Source organism: Engystomops pustulosus, chromosome 11 (assembly GCF_040894005.1).
Source record: "Engystomops pustulosus chromosome 11, aEngPut4.maternal, whole genome shotgun sequence".
Classification (NCBI taxonomy): Eukaryota; Metazoa; Chordata; class Amphibia; order Anura; family Leptodactylidae; genus Engystomops; species Engystomops pustulosus.
In genome coordinates this window covers 4,007,752-4,029,836 of record NC_092421.1, presented here as the reverse complement: position 1 = coordinate 4,029,836, position 22,085 = coordinate 4,007,752, and the positions used below count along the sequence as shown (strand labels likewise).

The window sequence follows — 22,085 nt, the reverse complement described above, 5'->3', positions numbered from 1 at the left end:
TAACAATACAGCTACAATAGCAACTGCTGCGCTCATTTTTCTGCTATCACATAATGAATGTGTGAACTGAGCCTCAAGTGTTTCGTTATATCATTTAGGAATCTTCTCACAAAACTGTACAAGACTTGTATTCTAATTCTTCATGAGTTATAATATTGGGGGGAAACTTTATCTTTTTCCAATCAAGTGATTGGAAAACCCGATTTTTAGTATCAGAATATTTGAGAATCCAAGCCGTGAAAATGGAAGAACAGTGCAGTTCCCCTACAAACATGATAGTAGTAGTAGTTTTTTGCTTTCAGTATGTCTGACCTTTTAGAAAAGCTGGAGGTGTCTGGTAGCAGCTTACAACCTGCAAGCATGATCCTCCGGTATTGTGGTGTTATGGGTTACCCCACATGTATATGTTATACCCTACCCACTTGATAAAGTATAACAAGGTGAGGGTCTGACTGCTAGGATCCCCCCCCCCCACCAATCAGAAGAAACCTAGAAATCTGGAGAATGGGGTCCCTTTCTTGCTAACGACAAGCATGCTTGTACACCTGTAGTTATCTCATTAATTTCGCTTCGTCCAACAAAGTTTCACCTTGCAATCGTATGGTTAAAGGATCATTTATTGAATACACAACGCGTCTCGGCTCCGAGATGAAGAATTTTCACCTGATGAAGGCTCCCGCCCAGAGCCAAGGCGCGTTGTGTATTCAATGAATGATCTCTAACCATACGAACGCAATCTTTGTTGGAAGAAGCGCCGAAATTAACGAGATAATTACACGTGTGAAAATATTGATCCTTGGGAAGCCGCCATCCTGGGTCGGCTGGCTGACATCTCGTGGCCAGCAGCGTCCGATAGCACTAAGTAGGACAGAACACAGTCCAATAAGCTTTTACTTCATCCACATAAGGCGAGAGTCACTCTATATAACCATAAGTCACCTGTTGCTCTCTTACACTTGAATCGCTTTGTGCTTGTCTTCCCTCTCTCTGTCTACCTACCTCTCTACAGGAACGTGGAGTCTCTCCATTGGTCATGACTTTCCCAGTCCATATTCAATGACAATCATGTGTCCTGCTGCTCCATTCAATAATATGTGAGTGTCAGAAATAGTCAAAATCAGCGCTCACCCATCTCTGGCACTCACAGTCACACAGCGCTGTGCTTGGCATTTTCCGCAATCTGCATATTATCTGCCACTCCACCCATGAGTGAGAATGAGACTTCTGTTCTTTAGATTGCTGGGGGTCCCGTTCCTGTGATCGGAGGGAATCCCAAAACTTGGACCTCCACTTGTCAAATAGACAGTGCGGTGCCAGGAGCCACACAAAGTATGTAGCTACTCCGAGTCGGCAGCGCAGTGTGGCACAGACGAAAGGGGGGACCTTGCGGCCAGCACCGCTTCATCAGCAGATGTCCGCGCGCACGGTACAAGACATGCTGACCGCGCCGGCGTGAGATTGCCTGTCGCGATCAGCGAGAATTCAGGACAGCGGGTGAGATGTGGGTAGGTGACGTGTGCAGAGGGGGCAAGCTAGGGGGCATAAGAATAAAGGAGAAGGGCGGGTGAGGGGTGGGAGTATTCTTTTGAAAATCACACATGGAGGAGCAGTTTCCCGAGGGTGGGAGAGTGGAAAACTACTCCTCTTCAGCCCCGCCCAGGGGGCACCGTGATTAGTCACACATCACATGTCATTCAAACGGTAATATATTAGTTATCTTTTATTCTGTAAAACTGATTTTTCATGCAAAAATGTTTAGCAGTGTATGTGCAGCGCTCTATGGGGACTTAGGGGTTGCTACAAAGGATCTCCTGCTGACAGGTTCCCTTTAAAGCATTTCATGCCTGTTCATTAAGATGTCAGATTTTGTAAACAGTTGCGAGAACACAAGCACGAAGAAAAGTTTTACAGAAAATCATAATTGAGGGAGGACACTGGATCCCTGGGACTATAACTGTAATAATGATGTTTATATTAATGGGTGTTTTGGTGCGCCCCCAAAAACATAACATGTTACTGTTTCTATTTATCTTTGTATCTTGATTATTTCTGCGTTTCCCTCTTATTGTGTAATGTTTACAAGAATTACACTGCGTCCACTGAGCAACATCTGGTATCAGTCAGCTCGGAGTTACTGCCCTCTAACAGGTGGGAGAAGCTCTGGGGACACGTCTGTCCCCGCAGGGAGATATAGGAGGTGTATATATAGATGGAAAACCGGCCATAAGTGGCTCACAAAGAGAGTGACAGGGACAAAAGTCATCAGGTCCCTACTACAAGTGACAAAAGTGACCCCAGATCCGTGTAAAGTCCTGATTTTACAACAGGAAGCCACAAGGTGTTTATACTGTCACTGGTAACACTGTGTTATAGTGGATGCAGAGAGAAAAATATAAAACTTTCCACTAAGGGCACATTCACATGGCGTCTGCGGGGACGTACATGCAGCCGCAAATTTGCGGCCGCATGTACGTCCCCATAGACGGCAATAGCGGCGCGGCGCAGATATGGTGCCACACATGTGTGGCACTGATCCGGCCCGCACACCGCAAAAAGATAGAGCATGCTCTATCTTTTTGCGTGTGTGCGGCCGTGCGCCGCTATTCTCTATGGAGGGAGGAGGGGCTGCCTCCTCCTCCTCTCCAGCACACGGCGGTATGCCCGCACGGCGGGCATACAGCTGTGTGAATGTACCCTAAACTGGAGAATCATTAAAGGGTCCATACATTTTGTGAATATTACATACACTACAAGGCCACAGGCACACAACCATGAGCTTGCACGGTGTCTCACTGCAGTGTGATTGTATGGACTCCTTACTTCTAAAATCAAGGAAGGCATTACCAGAGCCCCGCCGTGCTGCAGATTCACAGGCTGTTACATTGTGCAAGCACTTCCCTCCTCACACTCTGCTGCAGTGAGATTACATCAGGCAAAGGGAGGGGGAGAGCTGAGGGAGCTGGGGAACAGTAACAACCTGTGAAGCTACAGCATGGAGGGGCTATGAAAATGCCCCCCAGAATCTTTGGGGCTCATTAGCATAATTTTAAGATTTTACAAATAATGGATTACTAGAGTTGCTGGATCTATGAGTATGTGTCTCTGGTTTATCATGATGGTTGCGGCACCGTGCCGTTCCATAGCCGGGATAAAGATAGGACATGTCATATCTTTCCCTGTAATACTGCGCTGCGGCCATATATCACTATGGAGAGGGGCAGGGGTGAGCGGGGCTCATCCCCTCCTCCTCTCCCCGATGCCGATGTGTGCCTGCCATACTACGGTACAGCAGGCATACATCGTGTGAATGTAGCCTAACACAGAAGTCAAGCTTTCCCTGCCTTAGAGCACCTCCGTTACTGTAATTGATGGTCCTGCATCATTGATCAGATCTCCTGATGGCAATCACGCTGGAGATGTTCAAAGAAGGAGAATTACATCCTAATTCTAAGTAGATTTTTTTGGATGATGCCACCGAGTTGTGCCATGAAAAGAAAACATGATCTAGAAGATGTTCAACAGCTTGACAACATTAGGCAAATTTCTGATGACAGGTTCCCTTAAAACAGTTCTGCTCTCAGACACCTCTGATAAATCTCCCCCACAGTCTGTATGGTCTCCTTTGGGAATTACATTGACAGGCAAATTAAGTGCAATAGGTTTTTATTCAAACTTAGGGGAACAAGCTTATTAGTTATAACCATGATATAAGAGGCAAAAAAAAAACAAAATAAAAAAAACCTGGTTGTATCAATGTCTAACATATATAAATAAAGGAATCATTATTATTATTAGATTGCAAAAAATAGACTGCAGATTTATCAGAGTCAATAGACACAATGGGGCAGATTTACTTACCCGGTCCATTCACGATCCAGCGGCGCGTTCTCTGCGCTGGATTCGGGTCCGGCCGGGATTTATTAAGGCAGTTCCTCCGCCGTCCACCAGGTGGCGCTGCTGCGCTGAAGAGCATCGGAACGCGCTCAAGTTCACCGGCCTATTCCTAGTGAAGGTAAGTGCAAGCTCCACGACACATTATTATTTTTTTTTTTAAATGCGGCGGTTTTTCCGAATCCGTCGGGTTTTCGTTCGGCCACGCCCCCCGATTTCCGTCGCGTGCATGCCAGCGCCGATGCGCCACAATCCGATCGCGTGCGCCAAAATCCTGGGGCAATTCAGGGAAAATTGGCGCAAATCGGGAATATTTGGGTAACACGTCGGGAAAACGCGAATCGGGCCCTTAGTAAATGACCCCCATTATTATGAGAAAATTACATGCGGTATAAGGCCTCATGCACACTAAAAAATTTTTTTTTTTTGGGTGTGATACCAGACTAAAGCTCAGTTCACACTACTGTTCAAATTTCCCTTCCTGATCTCTATTAAAAAAACTGAGGTTTAATACATCAGTTAGAAATCTGATTGACATCAATGTAAAGTATGGACTGGACTGCGCCTTAATTTTGCTCTCTGACCATATTTTCCCGGTCTATTGTGCGCCAAAAATTGCGCCTAAAAATGCAGACAAAATACACATAAATGTGACAGATAATGTGGGAAAGTTAGGCCACGCCCACTTGCGCCAAAAAAAGACGGAGGAGTCGGGATATCCGGAAACATCTGTTCTTTCTGGCGCAAACTCATTATAAATGATCTGCAACAATTCTGCGCCCAAAAAAAACGAAAGATCCGGGCATTATTTAGAGACGATTATACATGTCCCCCATGGATAGATGAGAGGAGAGAGATGACATAGAAGAAATACATTGATGGTTTTCCTTAATAAATGTTAAAAAAGGACAGTAACTGCCTTGTCTTCAGTTATTTTAAGTTTATCGTTGTTTTTTTTTTCTTTAACCGAGATCAATAAATGGAAGTGCTAATGGTAGTGTGAACTGAGCCTTAGTATTTACAAGAAGGGCACAAGGAGGCCACAGGCCCTCTATAAAGATGACGGCCCATGGCAACCAATCAGTGCTCAGCTTTCATTTTCCCACATCTGTTTATAAAATGAAAGCTGAGCTGTGATTGGTTTACATGACTAGTAACAAGACTAGTTTTACCTCAGACACTGACATTGGATTGTGTGATAGATATAAATAAAAATGGCTGCCATTCTGACAAAGAAGGGACCACACTGGGCTTACACACAGCGTAACGTGAAAGCTTTCAGAAACTGACCTCACATTGAATCTTAATAATTTGTATGGATTTAAATCCACTTGAATCTACTCCGATTTTAACTTAATCAACATCATATACATGAAGCGCACACGGCTGAAGTCACAGGTTTATTAACAATGGTTAAAGTATATCTACCACCAGGATAAAGAATTGTAAACCAAGTACACTGATACACTAGTGAGTGTCCCCTCTGGCCGGATCTTCTTTTCTTTTAGCTTCTTAGTACTTGTTTTAACAATAAAAAGGTTTCACAAATTATGCAAATGAGCCTCCGGGGCTCCAGACTCTATAGATGTCAATGGAGTTTGGAGCCCCGAAGGCTCATCTGCATTAATTTTTGAAACCTCTTTTTCTTTAAAACAAAGGCATATGAAGCTACAAGAAGAGAAGCTTCTGCCAGAGAGACACACCAGTATGTCAGTGTGCTTGGTTTACAATCCTTCATCCTGGTGGTAGATTTCCTTTAATCAAAATATGAAGTCCCTAGTAAAGTCAGTAGACTCTTAAAAAATTAGGTAGCAGACACAATTTTGAGGGAGCAAGGTGATTTCTTAACAGCGCACCCCTCTCTTCTGTGGATGAGCAGGTGCTAGAGAGGAGGTCACTGTTTTGGCTGTGATGATTCGGAGTAGCTAGCAGGACATACTGTACTAGTCATATACTGCAAAACCATTGGTAGAAGGCCAATGTTATACTCAGTGCTGACGCTTACTATAACACTGGCCTCTCTGCAAGGTGTTATGTGACAAACAGGAAACATGTCTTCATGGGTGCACACATAGCGTGTGCCGTATGAGAACCCTCAACGTGCTGGAACATACTCCCAACCCCTCCAGCGTGTGCCGTAAGAGAACCCTCTACGTGCTGGAACCTAGTGCCGACCCCTCCAGCGTGGGCCGTATGAGAACCATCACCGTGCTGGAACATACTCCCGACCCCTCCAGCGTGTGCCGTATGAGAGTCACCACCGTGCTGGAACATAGTCCCAACCCCTCCAGCGTGCACCGTATGAGAACCGTCACAGTGCTGGAACATACTCCCGACCCCTCCAGCGTGCGCCGTATGAGAACCCTCACCGTGCTGGAACATACTCCCAACCCCTCCAGCGTGTGCCGTATGAGAACCATCACCATGCTGGAACATACTCCCAACCCCTGCAGCGCGTGCCGTATGAGAACCATCACCGTGCTGGAACATACTCCCAACCCCTCCAGCGTGTGCCGTATGAGAACCATCACCATGCTGGAACATAGTCCTGACCCCTCCAGCGTGTGCCGTTTGAGAACCCTCACCATGCTGGAACATACTTTGCCCATGTTGCTGCAATCCCCCCCCCCCCTCCCTGAATCTATATCAGTCTATCTGTAAATAGGTGGAGTGAAATGGTTAAACTCCAACTTGCAAGAACAAATTGTTCGGCGCTCGGAGTTCTCCTGAGCTGACACTGGACACACTCTGTGCCTTTGTTCCCTTACAGATGAGGCTTGTATTCTCACATGTTTCAGGGCACAAAGGGAGTTTGCACAGGGAAGCAGCTGGCCGACACAAACAGCTGTTTTCTGTTTCGTACTTTTTCCAAAAGGCTCTCATTGTACAGGAAGGAGGCCGGCAGCTACTTTTACTCTCTCCTCTGCTCTCATATTCGGCCTGGCTTTCATTTCCCCGTTTCTGCTCACTTCATTCCTCTCATTTCCATTTTTCATTCCTCAATTCCTCTGACCCTCCTCTTATAAGCCACATCCTTCTCCACTTGTGATTCACACATCCAAACCAACTACAGACTCACCGAAACCAATAACCAGTCATGTCATTAACCGTCCCTCTGGCCTGGAAATGCTCGACATATAATAATAGGGTATGGCCAGGGGTGAACCCCAAGTATAGAAAGACGGCCCCCTCCCCCCTCACACACGGTCAAAGGGTTATATACTGTGCTTAGTGGTCATATTCGATTGGGGAACCTCAATCATCCGTTTTGATCATGTGATAAGACTGGCTTATTGATAACATTTAAAGAGGATTTATCGTCCATATAAACGGCACTGGGAGATGTTACTAAAGGAAGCAGCTCCTGGTGCTACAGCAGATGCAGCAGTGTTATCCGAAACCTCCGATACCGCTAGCAGACATGCTGCGTTGTACAATGGAAACACCGGACCGTGCTGTAAGCGGTTGGGCGTATTCATGAGGGGGCGGGATTAAGGGTGGTATCTGCCTCATTAAGCTCGGCAGTCACTGTCAGCCTATGGAGTGGGAGGGGCCGTCCGTGGGAGAAGCAGCACTTAGGACCCCCCCTCATGAATACGCCGTACGCCACCAGTGTGGATCTTAGTGACTCCCCGCACAGCACATTATACACGGACAATGCACTTACATGCACCAGGAAGAAGAAGGTGAACTCCAGGGACCTGAGCGGGGAAGCGACACATGCAGGATATCGGGGCAGGATCTTACTGACTCCCCGCACAGCGCATTATACAAGGACAATGCACTTACATGGGAAGGGTCCCCTCTGCTGCGGAGGACAAGGGTCCACTCTGCTGCGGAGGACAAGGGTCCCCTCTGCTGCGGAGGACAAGGGTCCCCTCTGCTGCGGAGGACAAGGGTCCCCTCTGCTGCGGAGGACAAGGGTCCCCTCTGCTGCGGAGGACAACGGTCCCCTCTGCTGCGGAGGACAACGGTCCCCTCTGCTGCGGAGGACAACGGTCCCCTCTGCTGCGGAGGACAACGGTCCCCTCTGCTGCGGAGGACAACGGTCCCCTCTGCAGACTCGCCTCTGCTGCGGAGGAAAAGTCCATCTGAGTCACTAGCCTCAGATCGCAGGGTAACAGTAGCTCAGATTAGAGACCGGGTCACTGCTGCACAGAGGTCTCACAGCAGAAATATCTCTACAACAACTGAAGGAGAGGAGACTCTGCAGCAGCTTCATGGTAACATTGCCGCTAGGAAACCTCTGCTAAGGACTGGCACCAAGCACCAGAGACACAAGGAATGGACATTACACCAGGGGAAATCTCTGCTTTGGTCTCAGGAGTCCCAATTTGTTCAAAGCAACGTGTCTTCTTGAAACGCAGAAAATGTGAACGAATGGACTCTACCTGCCTGGTTCTCACAGTGAAGCACGGAGGAGGGGGTGTGATGGTGTGGGGGTGGGGGGGGGGGGATGGGGTTGGGTTTGCTGGTGACACTGTTGGGGATTTATTCAAAGCTTAAGGTATACTGACCCAGCATGGTGGCCACAGCATCTTATACGTTCCCATAGACCTCTATGGAGCATAAGGAACAGACATACATGAGAAAATGGGACATGCACTTAATTTTTTTATGTCTCCAAACCGGCACCACACGGTGCACAATACAGCCATTGAAATGGACGGCCAAAAGAAAACCAACCTATCTTTCAGATGTGTCCTATTCCTGCACTGAGGACCTGTTTGTGATGAGGTCTCCATTGTAGCCCATCACTGGCCTCATAGGTGTTCTGTGACCGACTCCAGCAATGATGTAATGATTGCACACGGGTCACTGTTTGGATGCAGCAACCCAAACCAAGTGGGAGAATTTTAATATGAAACTATGATTATACTTTCTGGACTGAGCTCTCAGGACTATGTTTAGTCCACGGTTGTCCTCTATCTGAAAATACACTTATCAATGAAGATTCTCTGTGAAAGGAGTCACAGCAGCTAGATCCCCACCCATCAGCACTGAGAGGACTAAACATACAGAGATGAGAGCTACTAGAAAGAGAACATGACAGGCTGATATAGAAACTCCTCATGTCCACGCACTGGACTGGTGATTTCTGCACAGCTCAGTTCTGCTTATGCTACTATAAAGAAGAGAATATTCCATCGCTGGGTGTGAATTACACGCACATTTAATGGATTTTGAAATAAATGTCACATGAGATGAGTATGACCAGGGCCTGGAAATACATTTCACAGAGACCTAGATATCACTGGAGAGATGACTGGGCAGATCCCGGGCTTTGCACCCCACTCCACAATAAAACTCCACTATCTACCACTAATATTGGCGCAGCAAACTCATAGATATCTAAGAAAGGGGGGTCCTGCTAAGCCTCATGGCATGTAAAGGTCCTTTTATTTTAGGATTCGTACCCTGAATAACAAGGATCCTAGTAAGTGTAAGGCGTCCTTCCCACAAAATATGGCTGTATCCCACGGATCCCACGCCCTGATCCCACAGACTGCACACCCACGGGCAATCCTTGTATTACAAAGAAATATGATGCAAGGACTTTCCTTCAGCACCCGCACTGTATAACTGTACCATGTCGGCAGAAGTCTGGATAGCAGAAGGGAGTCATTGCATCATATTTCTGTATAACGCAAGGATTCCCGTTCTGTACAGGGTGTGAAATCCGTGGGAACAGGCCAACATATGGGCATTTTTTCCAGGACTGCACACGTTCATGGGAAGGCAGCCTTAAACAGTCTATAAAGTTTTGTAGTAAGATGAAAAATCCTAAACTCTTGACATTCTTGAAACTCATCCTGTGTTCCATATTTGGGGTCACGGGCTCACCTGTGCCCCGCAGTGGTCGCCAGCGCTATGCTGGTGCAACTTACCTCTCCCTGAGCCCGATTCCGGACCTCGGGCCGTGTGCGCTAGCTTTGGAAAATTTAAAGGGCAGCACACCGTTAATTGTCGCTGGCCATTTCCCAGAATTCTGTATAAATCTGCCTCTCCCTGCACACCCTGCCGGATCTTTGAGCCTATGCCGTAGAGAAAGCTCCCCTGCGATATTCCTGACTATTCCTGGTTGTTCCTGACAGTTTTTAAAGTAAGAGAAGAGAGAAACAAAAAGACAACCAGAGAGGACGGCGCCTCGTGTGATAATGTCAGGGTCGTTTGTAGCCAGGTAAGTATTGAGAGGTGCTCACCTGGTGGCCACTTGGCCAATTGCAGAAACAGATGTGGGGGTCTTTATTGCCCTTAGTGGTGAATTCTTCAAGAGGTTACCTCAGCAGCTTCCCAAGCGCTCCAATCACCGGTATCCAACGGAACCGTAAGCATATAGGTATAGACGGAAGAAAGAATGTGGCGCTGCGAGTGGGTGCGCTTGTAACCAAGAGAAATTTACCAAAGCAAGGTTTGGTATAAAGCTAATTCATATTTATTGTGAATGATTAAAATTGATTTAAATCATTGGTAACGCGTTACGGGATAACCCTTCATCAGACCAATGCGCATTGTGATTGGAAGGAAGCACTTCTCATACATGCAGGATTCTCTACGAACTGGATGAAGACCCCAAGAGGAAGGAGTTCCTGGACGACCTCTTCAGCTTCACGCAGAAAAGAGCATTGGTCTGATGAAGGGTTATCCCGAAACGCGTTACCAATGATTTAAATCAATTTTAATCATTCACAATAAATATGAATTAGCTTTATACCAAACCTTGCTTTGGTAAATTTCTCTTGGTTACAAGCGCACCCACTCGCAGCGCCACAGTTTTTAAAGTAAAACCATCTAGATTGTATATAGCATCTAGCATGTTACAGAGCAAGAGAAGCTAAACAGTTTGTACAGTGTCCTATAGGCATGTAGTAGAGCAGGAGGAGGTGAAGAGATTGTATACGGGTCCTATCTTCAAACAACATGTTATACAGAGGTAGGAGCTGAGTAGATATGGCACTATGTACAATCTACTCAGCTCCTTCTGCTCTATAACATGTTGCTTGAAGATAAGGTACAATGTACAATCTGCAGGCAACATATTATGGAGCAGGGGGGATGAGAAGATCATACATAGGGGCAGATTTATCAAGCTGTCTGAAAGTCAGAATATTTCTAGTTGCCCATGGCAACCAATCACAGCTCCCCTTTAAAATATTCATGAGCACTGATAAAATGAAAGCTGAGCTGTGATTGGTTGCCATGGGCAACTAGAAATATTCTGACTTTCAGACACTTGATAAATCTGCCCCATAGTGTCCTATCTGCACACAGCATGGTATAGAACAAGAGGAGGTGAACAGATTGTACTTAGTGTCCTATCTGAAAGCAGCATGTTATAGAGCAAGAGGAGCTGAGTAGATTGTACACAGTGTCCTATCTGCAGGAAGCATAGTATAGTGGGGGAGGAGCTGAGCAGACTGTACATAGTGTCCTATCTGCAGGCAGCATGTTATAGAGCAGGAGGTACTAAGCCTATTGTACATAGTGTCCTATCTGCAGGAAGCATGTTATAGAGCAGGAAGCTCTGAGCACATTGTGCATAGTGTCCTATCTGCAGGCAGCATGTTATAGTGCAGGAGAAGCTAAGCAGATTGTACACAGTGGGGCTCATTTACTAAGTTACCGCGGAGCACATTTTCGTCGGGTTTCCCGTTGATTTCTGTTTTGCACCGAATTGCCCTGGAATTTTGGCGCATCGGCACCGGCTTGCACGCTATAGAAATCGGGGGGTGAGCTGTCGGACAACCCGACGAATTTGGACAAACCGCGGAATTTAAGATTTAGAATTGTCTCGCAAGACACGCACTTACATGCACCGGGAAGAAGAAGGTGAACTCCGGCGGACCTCGGCGCGGAAGCGACACATGCAGGATATCGGGCGCACAATCTTAGTGAATCGCGGCAGACTCATATCCTCGTCGGACAACGAAGACTGGGTAAATAAATCTGTCCCAGTGTCTTTGCTGTAGGTAGCATGTTATAGAGCAGGAGGAGCTGAGCAGATTGTACATAGTGTGTTAGCTGTAGGTAGCATGTTATAGAGCAGTGATGGCGAACCTTTTAGAGGCCGAGTGCCCAAACTGCAACCCAAAACCCCCCTTATTTATCGCTTGGTGCCAACCAAAAATTAAAGTAGTTTCTTATTGCTCCCTTACAACTTTCAATCATATTGGCCTCCTGAGGACAGCAACACAATAGAAAGATGGGAAATTTTCATCATTTTAGCTTCTTTCCAGTGTCCCTCTGGGGCCAGCAGAAGGTCCTCCAAAAATAATCCGACCCTGTCTAATTCTCCCTCTTCCTATAGTCCCATGTAGCAAAGTAAGTATCAAAATATGTCTGAGAGCAGTATCTTTTAAGTTGCTTGGAACTGCAGGAAGATTCTTTGAGTCCTGTCTGGTGTTCTGGGGTGATGGAGCGGGTGCCCACAAAAAGGGCTCTGAGTGCCGTCTCTGGCACCTGTGCCATAGGTTTGCCACCACTGTTATAGAGCAAGAGGAGCTGAGCACATTGTACATAGTGTCCTATCTGCAGGGAGTGTGTTATTGAATTAATCAGTTTAACTTCTCTACTATTCAACTTATTATCTGCACATTCTGGTCTCTTATTCAGTGATTGACCATCCGCCTACCATGAATACGCACAAAAAATAGCTGTCCATCACTTTGTAGAACCGCCCTCATCACTCCCACCGAACTACTAAATAATTTATGTGATAAAGAATTTAGAGATTATACTGGATATGCTCAGCTCGTCCTGGCTATAAGACACTTCTGTTGTGTATTAATAATATTATTACTAATTACAAAAAATATTTTAAAAGAATCAAAATCAATGAAATAGAAAGTTTAATGCCGAACACAATACGAACAATCAGAATTGAAAAACACATTCACCTACGTAGAATGTGAATAATGAGGCCCCACTGTATGAGTATGAAGACTCCACATCCGGAGCCTTGAGTATTTTTGCAGCCTGCCATGCAATCAGTTATTAATCTGTTTCTATTTTTGCCGATGCTCGGTCACCTCTTAATATAACACAGTCAGCTGGTCGTCTGTCATTGTCACAGCCCCGCACTCTGTTATACGGAGTCAGTGATGGCTGAAACTTCACAAAGTACAACTTATCAGAGGTGCCGCAGTGCGATTCATAGCTATTTATTTTGTAACATAAAAGATAAAAATACTACAATTAATAATAACACTTATAAAACTGACCATATTCCCATCATCTTATCGATAATATCCTAATATTATGTGCCTATTCGCCACTCATTCACACGCACCATAATACTGTCTATGCTGATCTGAGAATCCCTCTGATCCATACAACAATAGTGGCATTGGATACTGTATTGCACTGGGATTTTAGAGACTATTCCACACATATGGCACCACGTGGTCCACAATGACGTGGAAGGTGGCAGAGCCACACGGATTCTGTTTTCTATTGTAAAAATTTAGCATTTAGTTCTGCTGCTAAACCCTGATGTTACAGACTGGAAAACTATAGAATAAGGAGCACGACAAATAAAAATGACAAAAAAAAATTATAAAATAAATGTAATGTAGGAAACAAACCAGGTAAAATAATAATACAGTAGAGGGTTTTTTATAGTAGCCAACAACTAAAATGTTTAAAATCAAAAATAAAACAGAACACAAAAATCAGTTTTGATATTGGACAACAATCTGCCACCTGTCTGTAGGTGCAACTTCCTATCATAATTGACCTGTGTATTTGGATCAACAAATAAAGAGAGAGCCGCTCCAGCCGCCCAACAAAAATTACATTGGATCGGGGAGGGGGGGTCGAGGAGTTTCTAACCGGCCAGTGGGCAAAGCCAATGACAGAACCGGAAACTTGGTCTAGATAAAAGGGACAAGTCTTCTCGGAGGCCTCACTGTATACAAAGAATCGAAAAGAACCAACTCCGTCTATTCATTTCAGCAATTTTATGAAGATGCAAGAATCGCTCAGAAATGATAATTCACCACTTAGCACAAAACCAGGGGCTCTGCTACAAACTTGCCTCCGCTCAAGAAGAAAGTTGTCTTTCATAACACAACAAGTCTTCAAATAACTACAACATTATAAGAAGAAGCTACAAATAACTACATCATTATAAGAAGAAGCTACATATAACTACATCATTATAAGAAGAAGCTACATATAACTACATCATTATAAGATGAAGCTACATATAACTACATCATTATAAGAAGAAGATACATATAACTACAACATTATAAGAAGCTACATATAACTACAACATTATAAGAAGAAGCTACATATAACTACATCATTATAAGAAGAAGCTACATATAACTACATCATTATAAGAAGAAGCTACATATAACTACAACATTATAAGATGAAGCTACATATAACTACAACATTATAAGAAGAAGCTACATATAACTACATCATTATAAGAAGAAGCTACATATAACTACAACATTAGAAGAAGCTACATATAACTACAACATTATAAGAAGAAGCTACATATAACTACAACATTATAAGAAGAAGCTACATATAACTACAACATTATAAGAAGAAGCTACATATAACTACAACATTATAAGAAGAAGATACATATAACTACATCATTATAAGAAGAAGCTACATATAACTACATCATTATAAGAAGAAGATACATATAACTACAACATTATAAGATGAAACTACATATAACTACATCATTATAAGATGAAGGTACATATAACTACAACATTATAAGAAGAAGCTACATATAACTACAACATTATAAGAAGAAGCTACATATAACTACAACATTATAAGAAGAAGCTACATATAACTACAACATTAGAAGAAGCTACATATAACTACAACATTATAAGAAGAAGATACATATAACTACATCATTATAAGAAGAAGCTACATATAACTACAACATAAGAAGAAGCTACATATAACTACAACATTATAAGAAGAAGCTACATATAACTACAACATTATAAGAAGAAGCTACATATAACTACAACATTATAAGAAGAAGCTACATATAACTACATCATTATAAGATGAAACTACATATAACTACATCATTATAAGATGAAGCTACATATAACTACATCATTATAAGAAGAAGCTACATATAACTACAACATTATAAGAAGAAGCTACATATAACTACAACATTATAAGAAGAAGCTACATATAACTACATCATTATAAGATGAAGCTACATATAACTACATCATTATAAGAAGAAGCTACATATAACTACATCATTATAAGATGAAGCTACATATAACTACATCATTATAAGATGAAGCTACATATAACTACATCATTATAAGATGAAACTACATATAACTACATCATTATAAGATGAAACTACATATAACTACATCATTATAAGAAGAAGCTACATATAACTACATCATTATAAGAAGAAGCTACATATAACTACATCATTATAAGATGAAGCTACATATAACTACATCATTATAAGAAGAAGATACATATAACTACAACATTATAAGATGAAACTACATATAACTACATCATTATAAGAAGAAGCTACATATAACTACATCATTATAAGAAGAAGCTACATATAACTACATCATTATAAGATGAAACTACATATAACTACATCATTATAAGAAGAAGCTACATATAACTACATCATTATAAGAAGAAGCTACATATAACTACAACATTATAAGAAGAAGCTACATATAACTACATCATTATAAGAAGAAGCTACATATAACTACAACATTATAAGAAGAAGATACATATAACTACATCATTATAAGAAGAAGCTACATATAACTACAACATAAGATGAAGCTACATATAACTACAACATTATAAGAAGAAGCTACATATAACTACATCATTATAAGAAGAAGCTACATATAACTACAACATTATAAGAAGAAGATACATATAACTACATCATTATAAGAAGAAGCTACATATAACTACATCATTATAAGAAGAAGCTACATATAACTACAACATAAGATGAAGCTACATATAACTACAACATAAGAAGAAGCTACATATAACTACAACATTATAAGATGAAACTACATATAACTACAACATTATAAGAAGAAGCTACATATAACTACAACATAAGATGAAGCTACATATAACTACAACATAAGAAGAAGCTACATATAACTACAACATAAGAAGAAGCTACATATAACTACATCATTATAAGAAGAAGCTACATATAACTACAACATTATAAGATGAAGATACATATAACTACAACATTATAAGATGAAGCTACATATAACTACATCATTATAAGATGAAGCTACATATAACTACATCATTATAAGATGAAGCTACATATAACTACAACATTATAAGATGAAGCTACATATAACTACATCATTATAAGATGAAGCTACATATAACTACATCATTATAAGATGAAGCTACATATAACTACAACATTATAAGAAGAAGCTACATATAACTACAACATTATAAGATGAAGCTACATATAACTACATCATTATAAGATGAAGCTACATATAACTACATCATTATAAGATGAAGCTACATATAACTACAACATTATAAGATGAAGCTACATATAACTACAACATTATAAGATGAAACTACATATAACTACAACATTATAAGAAGAAGCTACATATAACTACATCATTATAAGAAGAAGCTACATATAACTACATCATTATAAGAAGAAGCTACATATAACTACAACATTATAAGATGAAGCTACATATAACTACAACATTATAAGAAGAAGCTACATATAACTACAACATTATAAGAATCTTCTCATCCTGGATTACACTGATAATCTCTGGACAGACCTTCTTAGTGAGGCACAATGGCTCATCAAGCCCTGTTCACACTGATGGATACATCCAAATACCATCATGCAGAAGATGAACTGCCTGAACTGCCACCATGGCCCAACTCACTCAGGACAAACACTTCTAGTGACCTCTTTATGTGAGCTGAGGTGACACTTCATCAGTCCATTATCTTTTACACGGCTTCACAAATACCTGCGAGCGAGAGTCAGCTGCACAACAAACCCTAAACATCCCAAGTATCGAAGGCGTTAAAGTGGGAGGAATGAGTTTTATTCGTTCAGGCCACATTAAACCATGTACAAAAGTCCCCTCGCACATAAAATGCCAACCATCCCCCCTCGGTATCATTAGGGGCAGCTCTGTGCACTCCCCACTCTCCAGCGCACCAGGAATACTGAATAGTTTAACTGTTAAGGGCCATTTGTATTCTGACAGCATCAGGAGTTGTGTTAGAGACGAGTTATCAATGTGTTTGCTCCATTCACTGTTGTTTAGGTTTTCATGAAATTCGCTTCCAAATTCAGTGGGTGCTGCTTCGCTTTGGATTATAAACAAAGAGGAAAAATGTATCCTCATAGTGTATGCGGCGATTCATGTAAAGCAACAATTATGGTGTAACAGGATGGTATTGGCTGTGAGAGTAGGGATCATACAATATTACAGAGTATTAGAACGTGTACAAACCAAACTGTAAAGTAGTAGCCAGGCTTGGGGGGAGGAATGTCACATTGTTTAGGTTGTTGCTTACTGCTTTTACATAGGACTGCAGATAACCAAAAAGCACTATCCATCATGCACTGCGAAAAATTCCCAAAGAACAATGCAGCCCACAAAGTCAGCTCTGCTCATTCTGGAGCGAATGTGAGCCGGCTGGTGCGCAGTGAGGCCTCTTTCACACTTGCGTTGCAGATCACGCCAGGGTTCAAAGCATCGAAAACTGGCGTTTTTGCCTGCAATTTTCATCAGTTTTTTGCTAGGATGTATCAGCGTTTTTGAGCTTTTTTGTGTTTGCAATGTATTTTTCATGCGTTTTTACACGCTGACAACACAAGGGAAAAGGACTCATAGCTGGGGTCTATCTTTTGTATGGCAATTGATCAGTGAAAAATGCATAGCGCTTGCCTGTGTCTCAGGGTGCAACGTGTTTATGATACATCTCCATAGACTGCGTATGGTGCGTTTTTCACACAAGAAGAGAATGCTGAGATTTTCGTGCGCTTAAAAAAAAAAGGTGCTTGTGTATGTTCACAGAAAATGCATTGTCTGTGTATAATGCGCTGTGCGGGGAGTCACTAAGATCGTGCACCCGATATCCTGCATGTGTCGCTTCCCCGCTCAGGTCCCCGGAGTTTACCTTCTTCTTCCTGGTGCATGTAAGTGCATTGTCCGTGTATAATGCGCTGTGCAGGGAGTCACTAAGATCCTGCGCCCGATATCCTGCATGTGTCGCTTCCCCGCTCAGGTCCCCGGAGTTCACCTTCTTCTTCCCGGTGCATGTAAGTGCATTGTCCGTGTATAATGCGCTGTGCGGGGAGTCACTAAGATCGTGCGCCCGATATCCTGCATGTGTCGCTTCCCCGCTCAGGTCCCCGGAGTTCACCTTCTTCTTCCTGGTGCATGTAAGTGCATTGTCCGTGTATAATGCGCTGTGCGGGGAGTCACAAAGATCCTGCGCCCGATATCCTGCATGTGTCGCTTCCCCGCTCAGGTCCCCGGAGTTTACCTTCTTCTTCCTGGTGCATGTAAGTGCATTGTCCGTGTATAATGCGCTGTGCGGGGAGTCACTAAGATCCTGCGCCCGATATCCTGCATGTGTCGCTTCCCCGCTCAGGTCCCCGGAGTTTACCTTCTTCTTCCTGGTGCATGTAAGTGCAGTGTCAGTGTATAATGTGCTGTGCGGGGAGTCACTAAGATCGTGCGCCCGATATCCTGCATGTGTCGCTTCCCCGCTCAGGTCCCCGGAGTTCACCTTCTTCCTGGTGCATGTAAGTGCATTGTCCGTGTATAATGCGCTGTGCGGGGAGTCACTAAGATCCTGCACCCGATATCCTGCATGTGTCACTTCCCCGCTCAGGTCCCCGGAGTTCACCTTCTTCTTCCTGGTGCATGTGAGTGCATTGTCCGTGTATAACGCGCTCTGCGGGGAGTCACTAAGATCCTGCGCCTGATATCCTGCATGTGTCGCTTCCCCGCTCAGGTCCCCGGAGTTCACCTTCTTCTTCCTGGTGCATGTAAGTGCATTGTCCGTAAATAATGCGCTGTGCGGGGAGTCACTAAGATCGTGCACCCGATATCCTGCATGTGTCGCTTCCCCGCTCAGGTCCCTGGAATTTCCCTTCTTCTTCCTCCTGGTGCATGTAAGTGCATTATCTTGCAACACAATGTGAAAGTTAAATCCTGCGCTCAGTCCGAATCCGTCGGATCGTCCAACAGCCTGTCCCCGATTTCTGTTACAGGAAAGGCAGCGCAGCTGCGCCACAATCCGCTCACAATCCACATAGTTCCAGCACAAACACTTGTTTAATACCTGTCAAAGCTGCTCAAATCCCGAAACCGTCGAACAGTCTGACAAAAGTGCGATCTGCGAACCTTAGTAAATAAGCCCCAATGGGTCAGAGTGCAATGCGGGTTCTGCACATCACCAACACGCGCAGAACTCATACGTGAAAAACACAAGTGTTAAAGGGATCTAACTTTGTAGAAACTCGCTGGAAACAATCTTTGAGAAATATTATCTATCTCAGTATATAAAACCAGCAAGACTAAGCGATGCACAGCCCCGAGCACATTTTGCCAGGATTATTTATGGCATAATGACCACCAGCCATTTCAGGATTATACCATGGGGGCAAATTTGCTGTTTACCTTTTTTCACAATACTAGATCCATCAGAATGAAGTAACTGTTGTAGTGCTAAATGTCATGCAATTACAAGTCCAAGCAGGTTGCTGTCACAAAAAGCTTCAGTTTGAACTGTAAATCCAATAGTCAAAAAATGACATAACACTTAATTTACGCAACAGTACGGCAGACGTCGCCCACAATGTAATAACATATATTACTGTTGCTGCAGCTCCATGCATGCACTGTTGGTCTGCAGCATTGACTGTTGGTCTGCGGCATTGACTGATGGTCTGCGGCATTGACTGATGGTCTGCGGCATGCACTGGTGGTCTGTGGCATGCACTGGTGGTCTGCGGCATGCACTGGTGGCCTGTGGCATGCACTGGTGGTCTGCGGCATGCACTGGTGGCCTGTGGCATGCACTGGTGGTCTGCGGCATGCACTGGTGGTCTGCGGCATGCACTGGTGGTCTGCGGCATGCAACAGTTTTACATGAGCTGCTAATCCAACCAATGCTCTTTGTTAGCCTATTGTATCTTTTGCATGAAACAATATGGAAAACTCCTCTGCAAACAATATGTAATCTGTATGGTAAACCAAAGATTGTATAAGCAATTATACTTGGTTTGTATTGGGGGGTGTAAAAGTCCCTTTAATGCTGGGGGCATAGTGGGCACAATCCCTGTAAACTTGCCTAAAGCCTTACAATCTGTTAGTAATCCTGTTATGGGGCACAGCATTCGCACTGCTTACTTTATTGTATTGTATTTAGAAAACCCAGATAAATACACGATATCCCACCAATCCCGCAGAATAATTCATATCCCACTCCCAGTACAGGACATGTCTGCCATGACCAGCAATCCTGAACTCTACATGCACCGCTGCCCGGAGTTATAAATGTTCCCTACGTATTTTTGGATAAAATTTCTGTGTTTTTCTCGAATTGTGGCTTGAAAGGTTTTTTTTTTTTTTTCCAGGGATACTGTGAAGTCATTCAAGACAAATCTGTATCCTGCAATCCGTTATTAAACCTTTTATAGAGCACTTGGATTCAGCTTATGGAATTTTCTTCCTTTTTGTTGCTGGGCCTGGATAGATATTACAGTCTGGGATCACTCAAAGGCAAAAGTTTGTGTAACCATTTGTCTACAGCAGCAGCAGCTGTCGAGGGGGGCAGTGGTGTGTGTCCGATTTAAGACAAGTCTTTTGGCACTGAGTGGGTTAATCGCACTGTCAACAATATTATCCTTACACTTCCCTGGACTCAGGCAGATCTAAAGCAAATAAAGGAATTTTCTGCGCAGAGCGATGCCAGATGCAAAACAGAGAAGACATGGAAATAGTTCACAAGACTAAACCATTAATATCTCCCGACAAGAAGATGTTACTTTGTCCTCATAACAATACGCTACAATGTATCAGACCCAGCTATAGCTATGAATGACAGTCCACACAACAGGCCCGTGCTCTAAGGGTTAAACAACTAAGAAACTTCCGATCTAAGAAACATCAGAATACGTCCCAATGTCCTATACACAGATGTCTTTTTCTGGAGATGAAGTGGAAGTGTTCCTGGGGATGTGGATCTGATACTAATAAGGCACAGATGTGATCTAGGGTTAGGTGGAAGAGACAATTTACAGTGACAGAAGGAAGAGAGGGATTTGGGAAGTTAGGGACACACCTCAGTCCTCTGGAGCTGCAGGAAGCTGCTGAGATAGCTGGAGTGGATGGAGGAGTTCAGCTCTGAAGGGCTCTTGGAGTAGCTGCTGAGATCATGATGAGAGGCAGAGCTGGACTCTGGTCTGAAGGCATCAAAGGCACTTGGCTGGTGGGTGTCCTGCAGGGATAGGTAGACCCAATTGAGGAGCTGGGCAGGCTGGTAGACTGAGGCAGGGGTGTCTATGGCTGACAGCAGGCTCATCTTGTGTCCCTGTTACAGGAGGGGTACCCTGCAGCCTCCAGCCGCCTCCTGTGCTTCTCTTCTGCCCCTTCTTCCTGCCCCCCCTAGCTTTCCTTCCTATAGGGATTGGGCAGAGCGCGCAGTAAGGACATTGCTGCAAACTTCTCTCTGCTAAACTTTTCCCTTATTCTCTGCAATCCGCTATGTGACCCTGCTGCCCCGCCCCCTCTGTGCTGCCATTGGCCAAAGGCTGCAGCTCATCTGCATATCCAGCAGGAGGGACAACCCCCTGGGCTCAGCCCCCTCCTCCAGGAATTCTGCACCAGGAGATACAAACTATTTCTATTCCATGGAATTTCCCTCTAGTTTTTTCTATTGCCATTAAATGTTTCTAAATTCAGGTTTCTGGGGATCCTGGGGACCCTCTTTTGGTACCACAGATTGATATTAATAGTCATTCATTTAAAGGGGACATCCTAGAAATCAGTAATATTTGTATTAAACAGGGAAGCAGTCAGGATGGGTTCCCCTTTTTAATAATTTAATAGTTTTTATGGTTGTTTGTGCGAGTAGTGTAGTCTTTCATGTACAGTTAT

At 43.5% G+C, this 22,085-nt stretch overlaps 1 protein-coding gene across 1 annotated transcript in view; it reads right to left on the bottom strand.

The window, feature by feature from the left end:
• ZCCHC24 (zinc finger CCHC-type containing 24) overlaps window positions 1–21,673 on the bottom strand; it is a 72,932-nt gene extending 51,259 nt beyond the window's left edge. The window contains exon 1 of the mRNA XM_072129874.1: window positions 21,271–21,673. Within this exon, the coding sequence (XP_071985975.1) occupies window positions 21,271–21,510 (240 nt within the window). The 5' untranslated portion in view covers window positions 21,511–21,673. The remainder of the gene's footprint in view (window positions 1–21,270) is intronic.
• Between the last annotated feature and the right edge of the window lie 412 nt (window positions 21,674–22,085).